This window comes from Lathyrus oleraceus, chromosome 7 (assembly GCF_024323335.1).
Source record: "Lathyrus oleraceus cultivar Zhongwan6 chromosome 7, CAAS_Psat_ZW6_1.0, whole genome shotgun sequence".
Lineage (NCBI taxonomy): Eukaryota > Viridiplantae > Streptophyta > Magnoliopsida > Fabales > Fabaceae > Lathyrus > Lathyrus oleraceus.
Window position 1 is genome coordinate 160,768,953 of NC_066585.1, and position 16,504 is coordinate 160,785,456.

At 38.5% G+C, this 16,504-nt stretch overlaps 2 protein-coding genes across 2 annotated transcripts; both read right to left on the reverse strand.

Annotated features, from left to right (window-relative positions):
- Nucleotides 1-1,156: 1,156 nt before the first annotated feature.
- Nucleotides 1,157-3,388, reverse strand: LOC127102596 (uncharacterized). The gene is made up of 2 exons (XM_051039950.1): nt 3,087-3,388; nt 1,157-2,507 (listed from the first exon to the last, which is right to left on the reverse strand). The coding sequence occupies exons 1-2, from the start codon at nt 3,386-3,388 to the stop codon at nt 1,157-1,159; spliced, it is 1,653 nt and encodes a 550-aa protein (XP_050895907.1).
- A 1,578-nt stretch (nt 3,389-4,966) lies between these two features.
- On the reverse strand, nt 4,967-5,674 carry LOC127102597 (uncharacterized). The gene has a single exon (XM_051039951.1). It carries the CDS (start codon nt 5,672-5,674, stop codon nt 4,967-4,969), a length of 708 nt encoding a protein of 235 aa, XP_050895908.1.
- Nucleotides 5,675-16,504: the final 10,830 nt, after the last annotated feature.

Consider the following 16,504-nt stretch of genomic DNA (forward strand, 5'->3'; position numbering starts at 1 on the left):
TGTATGCATAAAAATTGATGCCATTTTTTGTAATAATAAAAAAAACGAAAGGAAAGGAACAAAAATTTGGATGCAAATTGTCATTTCATTAATGATATAAAAACTCTTGAAAAATATAAAGGAGGCCCTACAACACGCCATTGTGCCTTGGGCAGAGCACAGGGTTTTGTCTAAAATAATAAAATTACTTTTGAAATATTTGGGGAACTTCCACAGCCTTCCAGTTTGTCAGCTCTTCATTAGGTGTGGCTTGTCATCCAGCTAGACACCCCCTCTTCGGGATCTTCATCACTGATCATCGCCACTTGTTTGCCAAAAATGTGGCCAGCGCTGGTGAATGTTTCCTCTACAGAAGGAATCTGCTCTTTGTCATGTTGGTTACCGACTTTATTTGATGACAGGTCATACCCCAGGCCAAACTTGTCTCGTTTCTCTTTCACTTCCACCACTTTGCCCCAGTCTTGAGAATTTTCACTTTCCATAACAGCCTTAGCTCCTTGCCACGAGGCCATGGACGATCCTGATTTCGAGGTTTCCAATGTCTGTTGGATGGCCATCATAGTTACCACTTCCAAGGATTGGAATGGTGTCTCAGTTATCTCACCATCCACCTCGATATACCGGAAAGATGTCAAGTGGCTAACCAAGATATCCTCCTCCCCTCCAATCACAATCATCTTGTCATTTGTAATGAATTTCAGCTTTTGATGTAGAGTGGAGGTGAGGGCGCCTGCGGAGTGAATCCAGGGTCTCCCAAGTAGGCAACTATAACCGGGATGTATGTCCATAATCTGGAACGTGATATTAAAAATAGTTGGACCTATCTTGGTTGGTAAGTCAACCTCTCTTATCACTGTTCGCCTTGAGCCATCAAATGCCTTTACAATTAGGGTGATGGGCTTCATACTTATCCCTTCCATTGGCAGCTTTATCAAAGTTGTCTTCGGCATGACGTTCAGCGAGGAACCTGTGTCTACTAATACCCTTGATAGTATAGTGATTATGCATTTCAAGGAGATATGTAAGGCCTTGTTATGGTTCTTTCCCTTGATCGGAAGTTCATCATCGTTAAAACCCAAGAAATTCCCAGTGGTCACACAAGCTATCATATTGTCAAACTGTTCTATCGCTATGTCTTTCGTGATATGTGTTGCGCTCAATACTTCAACAACGAATTCATGTGTGCTTCTGAGTTGAGCGATAAAGATAACATGGAGATTTTTGAAGGTGTTTGATTCAGCTGGTCCACCACTTTATAATCACTCTTCTTGATTATCCTCAGAAATTCCTCAGCCTCTTCACGAGTGACTGCCGCTTTAGGAGACATGTGCATGTCTTGCATTTCTTGATTAGGAACGGGGATCTGGACAACAGCTTCCTTCCCTTTAGCCTTTGCAGAAGTATCAGCAGTTCTTGGCGCGAACACTTGGCCACTACGTGTCATTCCTGTCGGCCCCACAAACGAGGTGATGTTTGGTTCGTTGATCCTCAAAGGTTGGTCTTCCTGCCCTTGCTTAAAAGCTCTGGGCTGATATATCCACGGGATCGCCTTCTCATCTTCATACGCGAACGGTGTTGGAAACTCTATCACCAATGGGCTTATAGGTATTTCTACATTAACCTCATCATAAGGGATGTCCACCACGACTATCTCTTCCCGGCGCTTTCTCTTGACACGACGATTTATCTGTAACTCGCCTTGGTCCAACATTTGTTGTATAAAATTCCTTAACTTTTTATTATTCTCTTCAACAACTAGCTCCTCCGGGATTAGACCACTCTTCAGCAATTGTGCTCCTATCCTGGCGATAGGGGTTTGAATCTCTTCAATCTTACAGATCAATTTGCCTTGATCACTCTCCTCAATGGCACTGACGGAAGCATCCTTATGTGTTGGCATGGGATTGGTGTTCACGTTAGGGCGTCTCGGAGTGAAGGACACAACCTTTGCTTCGATCAAGTCTTGTACCCGATTTTGAAATGTGAAACAATTCTCCAAGGTATGACTGGGTGCTCTCATGTGAAACTCACAGTGGGCGTTAGCATCGTATCCGGGTGGATATGGAAAAATAGTCGGTTTTAGCTCCCTTAATGTCAGAAGGCCCTCATTTTGCAGATATGGGAATATTTGGCTATAAGGTACTGGTAGAGGATCAGGTTGCCTTCTAGGAGGCCTTGGCTTGAATTGTCTTGGTGGCACGGTATTTTGTTGTTGATGATGTTGTTGATGTTGTGGTTGATACACCTGTTGTTGCTGCATTGGTTGTTGATAAGGTATGGGTACCACGGCGGCGACTTGGCCATATGAAGCCTGTTGCTTCCCCTTATAGCCTCTGGATATAGCGTTTGTTTCACCTTCTTTTTTCTTCTGGAAGCCTCCAAAATACTTTTTCGGTGCGCTAGGGGCTGCCACAACTCCTGGAATCTTTCCATCCCTCAACCCTTTCTCTATGCGATCTCCGATTGTGACTAGATGTGCGAAGTCGGACGCTGCACTACTCACTAATCTATCAAAGAATGGGTCCTTCAAGGTGTCCACAAATATTCCGGTCATTTCCTTTTCAGACAATGGTGGCTCTACCTGAGCAGCCAACTCTCTCCATCGCTGGGCGTAGTCTTTAAATGACTCATTTTCTTTCATGGCCATGCCTTGTAACTGCATTCGTTCGGGTGCCATATCTAAGTTATATTTGTATTGACGGAGAAATGCGTCAGCCAAATCCTCCCAGCTTTGAATCCGCCCTTGCTCTAAGCTCATGTACCATCTTAGGGACGCTCCACTTAGTTTGTCTTGGAAACAGTTTATAAGCAGTTTGTCATTTTCGGTATGAGCAGCCATTTTCCTGAAGTACATTACAAGGTGACTTCTTGGGCAAGTCTGTCCTCTGTATTTCTCGAAATCAGGAGTTTTAAATTTAGCCGGGATGACCAAATTTGATACCAAACGCATGTTCATCACAGAGGCACCAAAGATATTATTTTATTCTATAGCTTTGATCTTCTTTTCCAGGGTACGAAGCCTATCTGCAGCAGGATCTGGAAGTATCTTAGGCTTCGGTTGATCAGGCACATAGAAAGCATCCTACGGGTCATCTCCAATTTCAGATCCATGATGAGTAGACGCATCAGAAGGCTCTGCACGATCCCCATCTCCTTCGCCTCCTACCGGTATATGAACCAGTCTCTTCTTGGTGGGGACGAAACTCTCGTCTTGGGGGTCCAAACCTGGTGTGCTATCATTCCTTTTTGCCCTATCTTCTTCATCCATATCCCTCTCTCTTTGGGCAATTGCGAGCATTGTCTCCAACAATTGATCCATTTTCTCTTGGATCATATTGATGTACGTCCTCATGGTAACTTGGTTAGGCTTAACTTCCTCTAACGTCATCTTGTAGTTGCTTCGCGTCTCGTATCGGTGTTGATTAGTCAGTGTTGCTGGATAAAGGGTAAAAAGGTTGGGTAAGCTTTTTCGAATTTTTATGAAGCGTGATGCATAATGCAGATGCGGATGTTATGCATATTTTATCTTCAGGGAATCATTCGAGTTCCATTAGTTGTTAGTAATTCGAAGAAACAAGAAATAGCAATAATGGAGTAATTTTTAAAACGTCATTCATTCAAGTACATAACATAGGGGTCCAAAAAGGCCATAGTTCAAAATACATTGTTAAAAGAACAAAATATAAGACATAGGAAAATTAAACTGCATGCTTTCTGGCTTGGAGCTCTTCTAGTTCTTCCTTGAATCTCTTCAGCAACCCTCTACAAAGCAGAACGAAACTGATTATGGTTGGAGGAGTGTTATCTTCCTTTAAGTCTTAAACTGCGTCTCTTAACTTCCATGGTAATTCTTTAGCCGCCCAATTACAGAACCCCACTAGCCCATCGAGCTTTGCACGGAACTTATCCCTATCTCCTTGCAAGAAGTCTTGATCTTCTTAAAGGATTCATAATCTTCAATCACATACTCTCGTTCCTTTAACCATATGGAGTTGTCTTGGTGTAATGACTCTAGCTGGTTCTTCCAATAACTGGCAGACTCGTTTGCGTCTCTTACTTCTCGACACTTCTCCTCCCATATCATGGGTGAAACCCTAGAAGCTTCGGTGGCTATATTCTTGAGTCGGTGTTCTTGATCTGCTTCAGCCTTTGCATGACGAACAGAAATGGTGAGTTCTTTTATTTGAGCCCCAAGTGTATCTCTTATCGTCTTGTTTTCCTTCGTGGCTAGATGCCACCAATGCTCATTGTCTTGACATTCTTTCTGGGCTTGTCGTAATTGACCCTTAAGAGTATCTAGACAATGGTTAGTTTGTTCTAGTCCCACTTTGATCTTTTTCCTCTTATGCTCCTCTTTGTTGAACTTTTCCACATGTGCTTGAAGCTGTGCATCCTTTCTCTTAAGCTCCCACTTCATGGTGTTTTTCTCATTGATGATTTGTTGGAGTTTTATCTTCAACTCTTCATTCTCTTTTTCTAGCTTTGCCATGGTGGTCTTGAGTTTCTCCACTTCTTCAATAGGGACATGGGTGAGCTTAGGTTCGGGAAGAGGTACAGGTGTCCGAATGACGAATGGCATTTTGATCATCTCCACCCTTTCCTTTACCCAATGAAAATATGGTTCTTTTGTAATCCCATTTGCTCTCCCTAAATCAGATTTCCCTTTTTGATTGACATTCTTCCAAGCCTCTCTGATTCGTTGGAACAAGCCAGAATTCTCAACCCCAAAGTCAAGCAACAAGAAAGCTTCCAAAGACCTTGCTTCCGGAGGGCCTTCCATTGGGTAGCCAAGCTGTCTTAGTGATAGAATCGGGTTAGAATTTACGCATCCTTGAGTTCCAATAAGTGGTAGATTAGGGAAATCTCCACAGCTGAATATGATATCCATGTTGATGTATTCTTTGGAATACCAAGAAAGATCTTCGGATCGGAGTGATCCCAATCTCTGAGGCCAACTAACATCTGTCTATTCTACCCAAACACCTGTCTTTGGAAGATGCTCAAGAAACCACTGATATAGTAAAGGAGCACAACAAGCAATCATTCCTTTATTATTGGTGTACCTATGGCTCATGTAATAGTAAATATCATCTAACAAGGTGGGTACTGGGTTTCCAGCAAGGAAAACGCAAATAGCAACCATGTCTATGAAACCATCCATATTTGGGAACAAGACGATGCCATAGATGGCCAACGCAATAACAGAGTAACAAGCGTCCCAATTTTCTGCTTTTAGTAGGGTATGAGCTCTTTCCAAGAGAAAACTTAGCGAAAATCCTTTGGTATTCCCTTTGGTCTCTAGGTTAGCCTCTACCTCCTTTTCGTCCATGTGAAGCGTGCTAGCAATGATCTCAAGGGGCACAAATTCATCTATCCCTTCAAATAATGGCTTGTTCTTCATAGGGATCCTAACAAGACACTCGAATTCTTCCAACGTTGGTGCTAGCTGGAAGTCTTGGAATGTGAAACATCTTAAAGGTAGATCATAGAATTGAGCCAGAGTGACTAAAGCTGTATGGTCCACTCGTTGGTTGAGGATGCTGAGCAGATTTCCATAATTCTTCTCAAAGTTGATTCTGTATACCGGGTGCATCTGAGAGACCAAGTCACGTAAGCTCCTTAGATCGGGATCTTTGAACTTGAAAGAGTAAATGTTTCTTTTGCTTGATTCCATGCTTCTTGAATTCCTGCAACTTATAACACTCAGATTCCATGGAAATAAAATAATATGAATGTCATGTTATGAATGATGTTATGCATGCCACAGGTAGGTCAACATACAGGCCGTGAGAGTGGGTATCCTTGGTTACTAGACAAAACCCTTTGGGGAGGATGCTAAAGTTAAGAGGTTCCCAAAGTCATCAATCACTATTTAGGAAGGTTATTGTCATGACGAAAGCTCATCCGCCAATAACATCCCCAAAAAGAGTCTCGTCTGGGTGAGGCCTTCGTATGGTCCCAAAGAGGAAGACTCCTGGTGGGTCCATACTACACAACTCTCGAGTCCAAGGTTCTAATGAGGTTCTCAGATTCATAGATCGAGGTTGGGAATACTACTGTAAGGTAGTAATACGCCACAGGGATATCATCTGATTGGGGCTCTCGTATTAACCCAATAAGTCTGGGACTTTTTAGGTAAATACTACATAACCACCGGATATAATGAGTTAAAAGGTCCCTAGAGTAATTTATCCAACTTGAGAATACTATCGTCGTGACAAAAACTCGTCGGGCAATAATATCTCAAGAGAATCTCCTCTAGGCGGGGTCTTCGTATCTTCCCAACAAGGAAGACTCCTTGTGGGCGTCCACTACGCAACCACCAACTTAATCTTATGGTTTTTCTCAGACTCGGGTGGAGAGCCTCTCTCACAAAGTATCACCAACCAGAGAACCCCAATAATACATAGCCAATAAAACACCAGACAATAATTATGACAACATAATAATAACAGAATAAATAACAAACAAATAAACAAAATTAACACACAATACATCAACTGAACTAAATTAGGCTTCACTCTCTTTTGCTTGGAGCTAGTCCCTAGCAGAGTCGTCATCTGTCGCATCTCGAAAAATACGATTCCTTGTGAGGGTCGTGGAAAATTTTATGTTCGAACAGAGTCGCCACCGAACTTTATTTATCCCAATAAAGGGATAGGAAAATATTGATAAGACCTTTTGAATAATAGAATAATGGTCGTCGCAACCACATTCGGGTTCGGTAGTTGATTACGTAAGGGGAAGGTATTAGCACCCCTCACGTTCGTTGTACTCAACGGGAACCTTTTAGTTCTAATTTGAGATTGAATGTTAGTAAATGTTGTTTGTTATCTTTGGGTTATAAATATACTGAGAATAGAAATGGATGGGAACCTCAGAAAAGGAAAGGGGAGGTTTTTTATTAGTGTGCTCGCCAAGATCTCGCAATCTCATGCCTGCGTATCCTTATGGTGTAATAAGGAAGTCAGAGCATTCATAGTTCGGGGAACTACGTTGGTTGGTGTTTTTTATGAACGACCGTGTAGATCGCGTTCTAAAGGCTAAACACTGGCTTGTCTACTCTCGACGGAGGCTTAAGCACTAGTTTATTGTGTGCATTAGAAAGGATTAATAATGTTCTTTCTAAAAAGAGTTTTGGTCACACGGGGATGACAAGTGGGATTAATATGTTGGATGTTTTGATTGGTTGAGATGTTTTTGGTTGGATGACAATTACTTGGATAGTCGAGTAAGACAACTCGTATCCTAACAATCGAGAAAGGGAATAGAAAACTTTAGACCACTTTCTTTTTCATCCTTAATTATAGAAAGGCTTTGATAATAATTAAGGTATTTTGGTTGGATGATGATTACTCGGATAATCGAGCAAGACAACTTGTACCCTAATAATCGGGAAAGGGAATAGAAGACTCTAGACCGCTTTCTGTTTCATCTGAGTATTTATGAAAATAAGGTTGTATATGGTTGACGTATTTTAGAATGAAGACAAGTACTTGAATCACTGAGTAAAACAACTCATATCCAAGCATTTGAGAAGAGGAGTTGAAAACTCAAAATCATCTCCTTTTTCGTATAGTTTGTCATGACAATGATTTGATTAAGTTGTATGTTTGTGAAAAAATGACAATTGTTTGACTGCCCGAGTAAGAGAACTCGTATTCAAACAAATGGGGAGAGAAGTTAAAAAACTCAAAGTCATCTTCCTTTTCATTTAACTTATTATGAAAATAATTTGATTTAATCGGGGTTTAGAAGTTTATAACAAAATGACGAGTGTTTAACTGACTTGTATTCAAATAGTCGAGGAGAAAACATTGAAGACTCAAAGTTATCTCCCTTTTCGTTTCTTATTATAAAAGAATTTGATTTGTTTGTGCTTAAGTGGATTAGAAACGACGATTATTCGACTAGCCGAGTAAAAGAGTTCGTATTCAAATAATCGAGGAGAGGAGTTGAAAACTCAAAACCATCTCCTTTTTTCACTTCTAAATAAAATAGTATTTAATTGTGATTAAGTATTTTAATTTAATTTTAATAAAGAATACTCGATGTTGAATTGAAGTTTTAAATTTGTATTTTGTGAATAAATTGAATTTATTTAGTGAATAATTTATCTAATCGATTAATTAAAATCGAATAGGTCTCATTGTAAGAAGGCCCAAGAGTAAGCCATGTGAGGTTGATGGTGATGCTTTAAAAGCGATTGACTTATAAAAGGTGTTTGAAAATGGCCTCGACATTGAATCGAGAAGTATGTGATTTATTTTTTTGAAATTTGATTAAAATGATTTCTAAATCGGTGAAATTGAAATAATCTTGTAACAATTATAGCACATCATACATATGTATTAAAGAATTGATACAAATAAGTAAATACAAAATAATAATGTGCACAAACTTCACACAAAAAATAATTGCCTAAATTATATCCAAATAATAAATGATGGTAAAAATAATAAAAATTAATTAATTAAATAATGGTAAATTATATAATTAACTTAGGAATTAATAATAATAGGAATTTGATAGTGGATAAGAAACTTATTTAGGTTAAGTAAATAATTAAACGTTAACTATAACTGGATAAAGAAAAAACAAAAACAAAAAAGACAATTGGGCCTTGGAGTAAACTAAGCCCAGGTGGGCGCTACCAATCCCCACCAGGGGGTGCGAAAAGCCAACGGGTTTGGGCCCAATTCAGAGACCCTAAACCACAGCCCACGAATCCAGTGGAGCTCTCAGCCGAGCTCCGTCAACTCTGTTGACCACACGCATCACCATCATCCGTCGGATCCGTGGATCTGACCTGGTCAAACCAATCAAAGGGTGGATGATGAGTGTACACGGTAATGAAAGATGGGGATTTCACACAGGAACATCTGGTTGACCAACGATCAACTACAGACGTTGTCCGTCTCCAGAGTGACACTTGTCACTCATGCACCAAACCAGGCGTGCATATGACATGAACATTTAAGGAAATGAGTTCATTTGATGAACTCTTTCTCTCTCCTTAACTCAGAGCTTAAACGCTCTGCAACAAAAACCACCCTCCTCCGATCAACCTGCCGAAGAAGACGGCGGTTGTCGGCCGACGACGGCAGCGCCACCTCCTTCCCCGGAGAACCACCACACAAAAACAAAACTTCCAACACTAACCCTACCTTGCTTGGGCCAGAGAAACCAAATCTGGCCTTAGATCTTCCTAAATCCTCCTCAAATGGCCGGATCGACGCTAAAAAAAAAATTCAACCTTAACCTAAACGATCTTCCACGCAACCAACGAAAACCTTAATTCGTTCTAACAACAAATCAAAACCCAAACAGCAACAAAAAAACAGTTTAAACCTAAACCCTAATTTTGAAATTGAACCTTCAACAGTTGCAATTTAAAGAAATTACAAAGGGGGTTTTACTCAATTCACAAGGACGAATGAGATGGCGTACGAAATTTAAGCAAAAAGGGAGAGGAAAGCTACTTGGTTTGAGTTACGTCGTCAGCGATGCGAGCTTCTCCGTCATGACTTAGATAAGCCCTTTCTTCACTTTTTAACCTTTTCTTTCTTCTTCTGTTCTTTTCTGCTTTTTATGTTTGTTAATGCTAGTGTTGAAAAATGGAAAAAATTATTTTTGATTTCTCTTCTTTTATGATTCACCGTCCCGTTTTCTTAATGTTTTTTGGGTACTAAATAGTGAAATTGTCCAGTTGATCCTCCCCATGAGGGGCTACTAAATCTTAAGATTTGTCAGGATATCTTCTTCATCCCAGATTTTGTGGGATTATGATTTTGTGGATTCATTGCTGTTTGGACCTGTAGTGAAACACATTTTTGGGTGTTCATGGTTGTCCTCTGTGCAAAGTGTTAATTTGATCAATTTATTAATGATTTTTTAGTCTCTTAAGTGCTTATGATAGGACTTTTTGACTTAAGCTGACACTTTCTTCGCAGGTTACAAAGCAAAACAAAACCTAATTGAGGAAGAGGGAACAGATGCCTGTTGTACCAGTTTAAGGTGCTTCAACCCAAAGGGCGGTCTTGGGCGCTGGTTTTTCAAAGGCTTTGCCTTTAACTACTGAATTTGCAGCACAAAACTTTGTTTATTTAATTTCAAACATTAAGATGTACCATTAGATTTTTAGGACAAATGTATTAGCTTTTGGACTGTTTGTAACATTTGAGATTTAGAATTCGTTTATGTAATTAATCTTTTTAAACATTTAAATCTTATCTCAATAGTTCATTTAAAAACTTGTTTGGGCCACACTAAATACATGAATGAACATTTAAATTGGTTTCTCTTAGTATGGCTAAATAATCGTTAAAGGAACAACATGAAACGCACACCATAAGCATTAAAAACTCAATTCCAACCAAAATGAGCCTTAAAATGTTGTCCATCACCATAGTCCCTTCCAACAATTGGCCTTAGATTAAATCAAACATATATATGTTTCAAAAAATGCAACTTGAAATTAGACACTTATGAAGGATCAAGACTTGGCACAAATATTTGGGATGTAAAAAATGGGCTAATAACAAGTGATCACAAAAAATAACATGGCTTTTAATACTTACTAATAAGAAAGTGGACTTGGATTAGTAATGTGTAAAAAAAAAGTCTTGAACCATACTTTGAACTTTCAATATGTTGATAGGAGTGGGCCCTTTTTTTTAAAACCAAAAGATCTTATGGATAACCCAAAATGGGCCTTGTTAACCAATAAGTCCCAAAATGCGCATACCATCCCATGCTTTAGTAACAGCAATAGGAGACAAACGCAACAGATGTTTTCTTGAGTTATATACAAGGAACTTAACAGATGAAATGCCACTGAAAGATTTGTTAAAAATTTGATGTCACTGAGGGTTTTCTTTAGAATAATCACGTGAGTATTGAATGTGTCTTTAGAAATGATGGGGAGTTTGGAGTAGTTTAGGGCTGAGAAACCCTAAGATAGAGTTTATGCCGTATAGCATCTGGTGGTGAATGCTGGTGAAAGATTTTTCTTACCCGGACAAAATTGGGGTATGACAAGTGGAAGTTTTTATTATTTCTTATCTCTCTTCTTCCATCTTCTTCTTCTTCATCTTGTGCACCAACAATTGATATCTAAAGCCCCGGTTTAGATCCACACGAAAACATAGGGAAACATGAATGAACAGTGAGGCATTGTGTTATTGATTTTGTTTTTTGAATTCATGTTGAATTTCTGAATCGGAATCGTAACAGAATCATATTTCTTGATTATGCGGGATTAGGAAATACTAGTGTTTGGCGAGATCTGCATTTTTCACAAGGTTGAAGATGAACGGAAATGGAAATATGAGTACCAAGATTCCAGTGATCGATGGCAAGAGATGGAATCGTTGGATGATTTAGATGTGTGTGTTGTTTGGCGATCAAGATGTCCTCGATCTCATCAATGAAGGTTACATTCACGTTGCACTTCCAGCAAATGCAACGGATGCGCAGGGAAATGCTCATCGTGATTGTAGGAAGAAGGATTAGAAGGCGTTGTTCTACATCCATCAGTGTGTTAATGTGAACATGTTTGAGAAAATCGTTGATTCGACGACGACGAAGGCCACGTGGGACACACTGGTACGGTGGGCCGACGATGATGCATCGGTGAAGAAGGTAAAGCTTCAATATTTAGGTAAGAAGTATGAAAATATCAACATGAAGAACAATGAGAAGGTACTTAACTATATCTCCAAAGTAATTCTGATCACAAATGAGATGGAGTCGTGTGTAGAAACTCTCTCTGAAAAAAGTACCATTGAGAAGGTACTTAGATCTCTTACTCCCCGGTTTGGTTACATTGTTGTAGCAATTGAGCGTTCTAAGTATCTAAGCAACATGAGAATAAAAGAGTTGTAAAGTAGTCTAGAGGCACAAGAGTTACGTCTAACTGAGAAAAACTCTGGAATGGAGGTAAAACAGCAGGCTCTGAAAGCAACTTCTGGTAAGAAATGTCAGAAGCAGTCTTGGTCAGAAGCTAGGAAAAGATATGATGGCGTTCAGAAGTCAGAAACCTCAACTTAGAAGGAAAAAGAGTGCTCATAAGGGGAATGAGAAGTATGACAAAAGAAAGTTCAGTGTTACTGTTGTAAGAAGTTTGGCCACTTCGTTGTTGATTGTTGGTCAAACAAGGAAAGGAAATCAGAAGAAGCAAACATAGCCAAAAGAGATTCTGATGATGAATCTATTCTATTGATGGATTCTGACTTTGACTCTAATAAGAGGACAAAGATCATATGTGCTAATGATAAATACCTTAATGCTGAAGGTGTGGGAAATGTTAGAGTAGTTCTGAATAATGGTAAAGCAACATTGATTCAAAATGTGTGGCATGTTCCTAGCATGAAAAGAAATCTGATGAGTGTAGGTCAATTAACTAAGAATGGTTTTTTTAGTTACCATGAAGGACAATATTTTGAAGTTGTATGACCCTAATCAGAAGTTGATTATGAAGTCAGAATAGGGAAGAATAGAACATTCAAAGTGAATGTTAAAACTACAAACTTTGAATACCTTAGTGCAACAAGTGTTGTGAAGGAAAGTGAGTTGTGGCACAAAAGATTTGGTCAGCTGAACTTCATAAGCTTAGGGCATCTGAATTCAAAAAAGTTGGTACATGGAATTCCTACAACTAAGAAGCCATATAAATCATGTATTTTGTGCATGAGAGGAAAGCAAACAAGACTGTCATTTACATATGAAATGCCTCCAAGAGCAAAGCATGTTATGGGTGTGGTGTATTCTGATGTGTGTGGACCATTTCCTGTACCTTCACTTGGACTGAATAAATACTTTGTGTCATTTGTTGATGAGTTCACAAGGATGACATGAGTATCTCTTATAAAGTTCAAACATGAGGTGTTTGCTGAATTTAAGAAATTCAGAATCAAGGCTGAGAATCAGAGTGGTCAGAAGTCGAAGATTCTCAAAACTTATGGTGGAGGTGAGTATAACTCTACAGAGTTCAGAAAGTTTTATGAGGAGAATGAAATTGAGCATGAGGTGACTGCTTGATACACTCCTCAACATAATGGTCTTGCTGAAAGAAGAAATCAAACTTTGATTGATATGGCAATGAGCATGCTGAAGGAGAAGAAGCTACCTTACAACTTGTGGGGAGAAGTTGTTGCCACTACAACATATGTGCTCAACGGGTGTCCAACTAAGAAACTGAAGGAAGTTGTTCCTTTAGAGAGGTGGGTTGGAGATAAGAAAAGTGGGAGCCATCTAAAGGTGTTTGGTTCTTTTTGTTACAAATAAGTTCCAGATGCTAAGAGAAGAAAGTTGGACGAAAGAAGCAGAGTTATGTTTCTTGTAAGGTACCACAGTACATGTGCTTATAAGCTCTATTGTTTTGTCACCAACAAGGTTGAATTCAACATAGATGTCATTGTGAAGGAATTAGAAGCTTGGGATTGGAGTAAACCTGAATCTAACTCTGGTGTAGAGTTAACCTCTTAAGATACTTTAGAATATGAAGGTTCTGAAGATGACTTTGAAGGTGAGTCTGACTCTGAAGGTGATTCTGACTCTGATGGTGAATTTGATTTTGATCCAAATTCCGATGGTGATTCAGACTCTGGTGGAGATCCAGACTCTGGGAATATTCTAGAATTTGAAGGTGGTCATGCCTCTGAAGATGGTACTTTTGGACTTCCAGCATTTGATACTGTTCTAGCATCCGAAGAAGATTTTGAACAAGTTTAGAGGCCAGAATCAGAAGCATACCAAGAAAAGTTGCAGAGTTTGACATGCTGCAAGATATTGAAGTAGACTCTGAAGGAGAAGGCATTCATTGTGCCATGTCAGTAGATTCTGAACCAGTCAGTGTTGAAGAAACGCTGAAGAAGAAAGTGTGGCTGAAGGCCATGAACTTGAGGCTATAGAAATAAATAAGACTTGGGAGTTGACTAAGCTTTAGAAGGACAAGAAAGTCATCAGCATCAGATGGGTTTTCAAGGAGAAACTAAATCCAGATGGATAAATTGGAAAACACAAAGCAAGGTTAGTGGAAAAAGGTTTTCTTCAGAAACCTGGGTTAGACTACTTTGAGTTGTTTGCTCCTGCAGTGAGACATGAGACAATCAGACTGGTGATTGTGATAATAACTAACAGGAATTGGCCTCAGATGCATTTAGATGTGAAATCTGCATTTCTGAGCGGTCCATTGCAAGAAGATATATATGTGTCACAACCTCCTAGATTTGAGAAAAAGAATTAGGAACGGATGGTGTACAAGTTGCATAAAGCCTTGTATGGACTGAAACAAGCTCATAGAGCTTGGAATCTGAAAATTAATTCATTTTTCAAGCTCCAAGGATTCATAAAGTTTTTGATGGAGTATGACATTTATGTTCAGCATACTTCTGACGGGAATACAATTCTGGTGTGTCTCTATATTGATGACATATTGCTAACAGGGAGTTATGAACATGAGATAGCTAAGTTCAAGAAGGTGATGATGAATGAGTTTGAGATAACCGATCTAAGAAAGATGACATATTTCATAGGGATGGAGTTTATGTACTCTGAGAAGGATATCATTTTGCATCAGCTGAAATATGAACTTGAGCTTCTGAAGAGATTTGAGATGCTGAATTATAAGGTTGCGGTCACACCGTCAGAAACAAATCACAAATTGGATTCTTATTCTGAAGGTGATGATGTAGATGCTACAACTTTCAAGCAGTTGGTTGGATCTCTGATGTATTTATGTAATACCATACCTGGCATTTTCTATGCAATTGGAATTGTTAGTAGGTTCATAAGTAAACCGAAGTGGTCTCATTACCAAGTTGTTGTCAGGATTCTGAGGTATATTAAGAGGATTCTTGAGTATGAAGTTTTGTATCCTTCTGGAGAAAAGACTAATCTAGAGTTGATTTGTTACTCAGACTCTGATGGGTGTCGAGACAGAGTTGACAGAAGAAGTACTTCTAGATATTTGTTTAAGTATCTGAGAGGTCATATTTCTTGGTGTTCCTAGAAGCAACCAGTTGTTGCTTTGTTCACCTGTGAAGTATAATATATTGCAGGTGTTGTGCATTGAATTTCATTCAGGATCTGAAGATCAAGGTAAACAAGCCTCTGAAGCTGATGATTGATAACAAGTTTGCAATAAACCTTGCCAAGATTATTGTGATGTATGGGAGAAGCAAACATATTGTGACTAAGTTTCATTTTATGAGAAGTCAGTCTCAGAATTGAGTGATAGAAGTTATGCACTGTAGTACCCAGAAGCAGCTGACAGATGTCCTGACAAAAGTGATTAAGACTGGTCATTTTCTCCACTTGAGGGATGAAATTGGTGTTATTAGTTTTGATTAGTTAAATCCAGAATTAAGGGATGATGTTAAAGGATAGTTCAATATTTTAGTATTTTTCCTACGTGACATTATTGTTTGTGTATATAAGTAGTAGTGTGCTTAGTCATTAAGTAACATTAAAATATCCATTGAGCCTTGTAGTACAGTGTGTGTACAATCGTTTGTTGTTTTAACAGAGTAATGAAAGTTTGTTATTCTCTCTTCTTCCATCTTCATCTTCTTCATCTTGTACATCAACCATCTTTAACTATAGTGTCTTTAAGAAATCTACTATTTGAGGGCCTATTCTATCTTATTTTAATGGTCATCCACCAAGAATTGTAAGCTGCATTCTCATTAACTTAAAACATCCTTTTCTTTTTCTGCATAGCACATTGTTCCATTTAAATATATTTCACTTATCGAGAGTGTTATCCTTCCCAACATGTGTTAACCCGAACCCTTCAAGTTAATACACACTATGCTACAAGTTCGGTTTTCTTAAAACCAATACTAGGCATTCTCTCTTATGTTGCTCTGACAAACTATATTGTTTCTCAGGGCCGACCATGTGCAAGTGCAGCATGTGCTGCAGCACAGGGCATCAAATATTAGAGGGTCCAAATTTTTGAAAATTTCAATTTTAATAAAAATAAATAAAATATTATTAAAAAAACTCAATAATTATATTTTTGATATATATATTTTTAATTATTATAATTGTATTTTAAAAAAAAAATAGACTATTTTTTAATTAGAACGGAGCTTCCGATATGATTGAGTCGGCCTTATTATTCGGAAGGATTTATGATTTCATACCTATCATAGAAACTAAATTGGCATAAGCGATATGATGGATTACAATCTTCCATTCAATTGTATTCCACCCTTATATACATTTCGAAGTTTCTCTAATGTCTAAGTAATTTCAGTATAAAAAATACCCTCGTTATAAGTGCTCTAATAGTCACACAAACTTATTCACACATTTATCATACTCTACTGTTTATAATAGGTATAAAAAGTTAATTAGAGTTTCTCAATGACTTTGAGAACCAGATTATCTCAAAAGTGGTAGCTAATAGTGATGCTTGTATTAAGTTTAAAACCATTTTGTTCAATCAGATGTTATGTTTGTCTAGCAATGGAAAGCATGAAACATAAATTTAAAA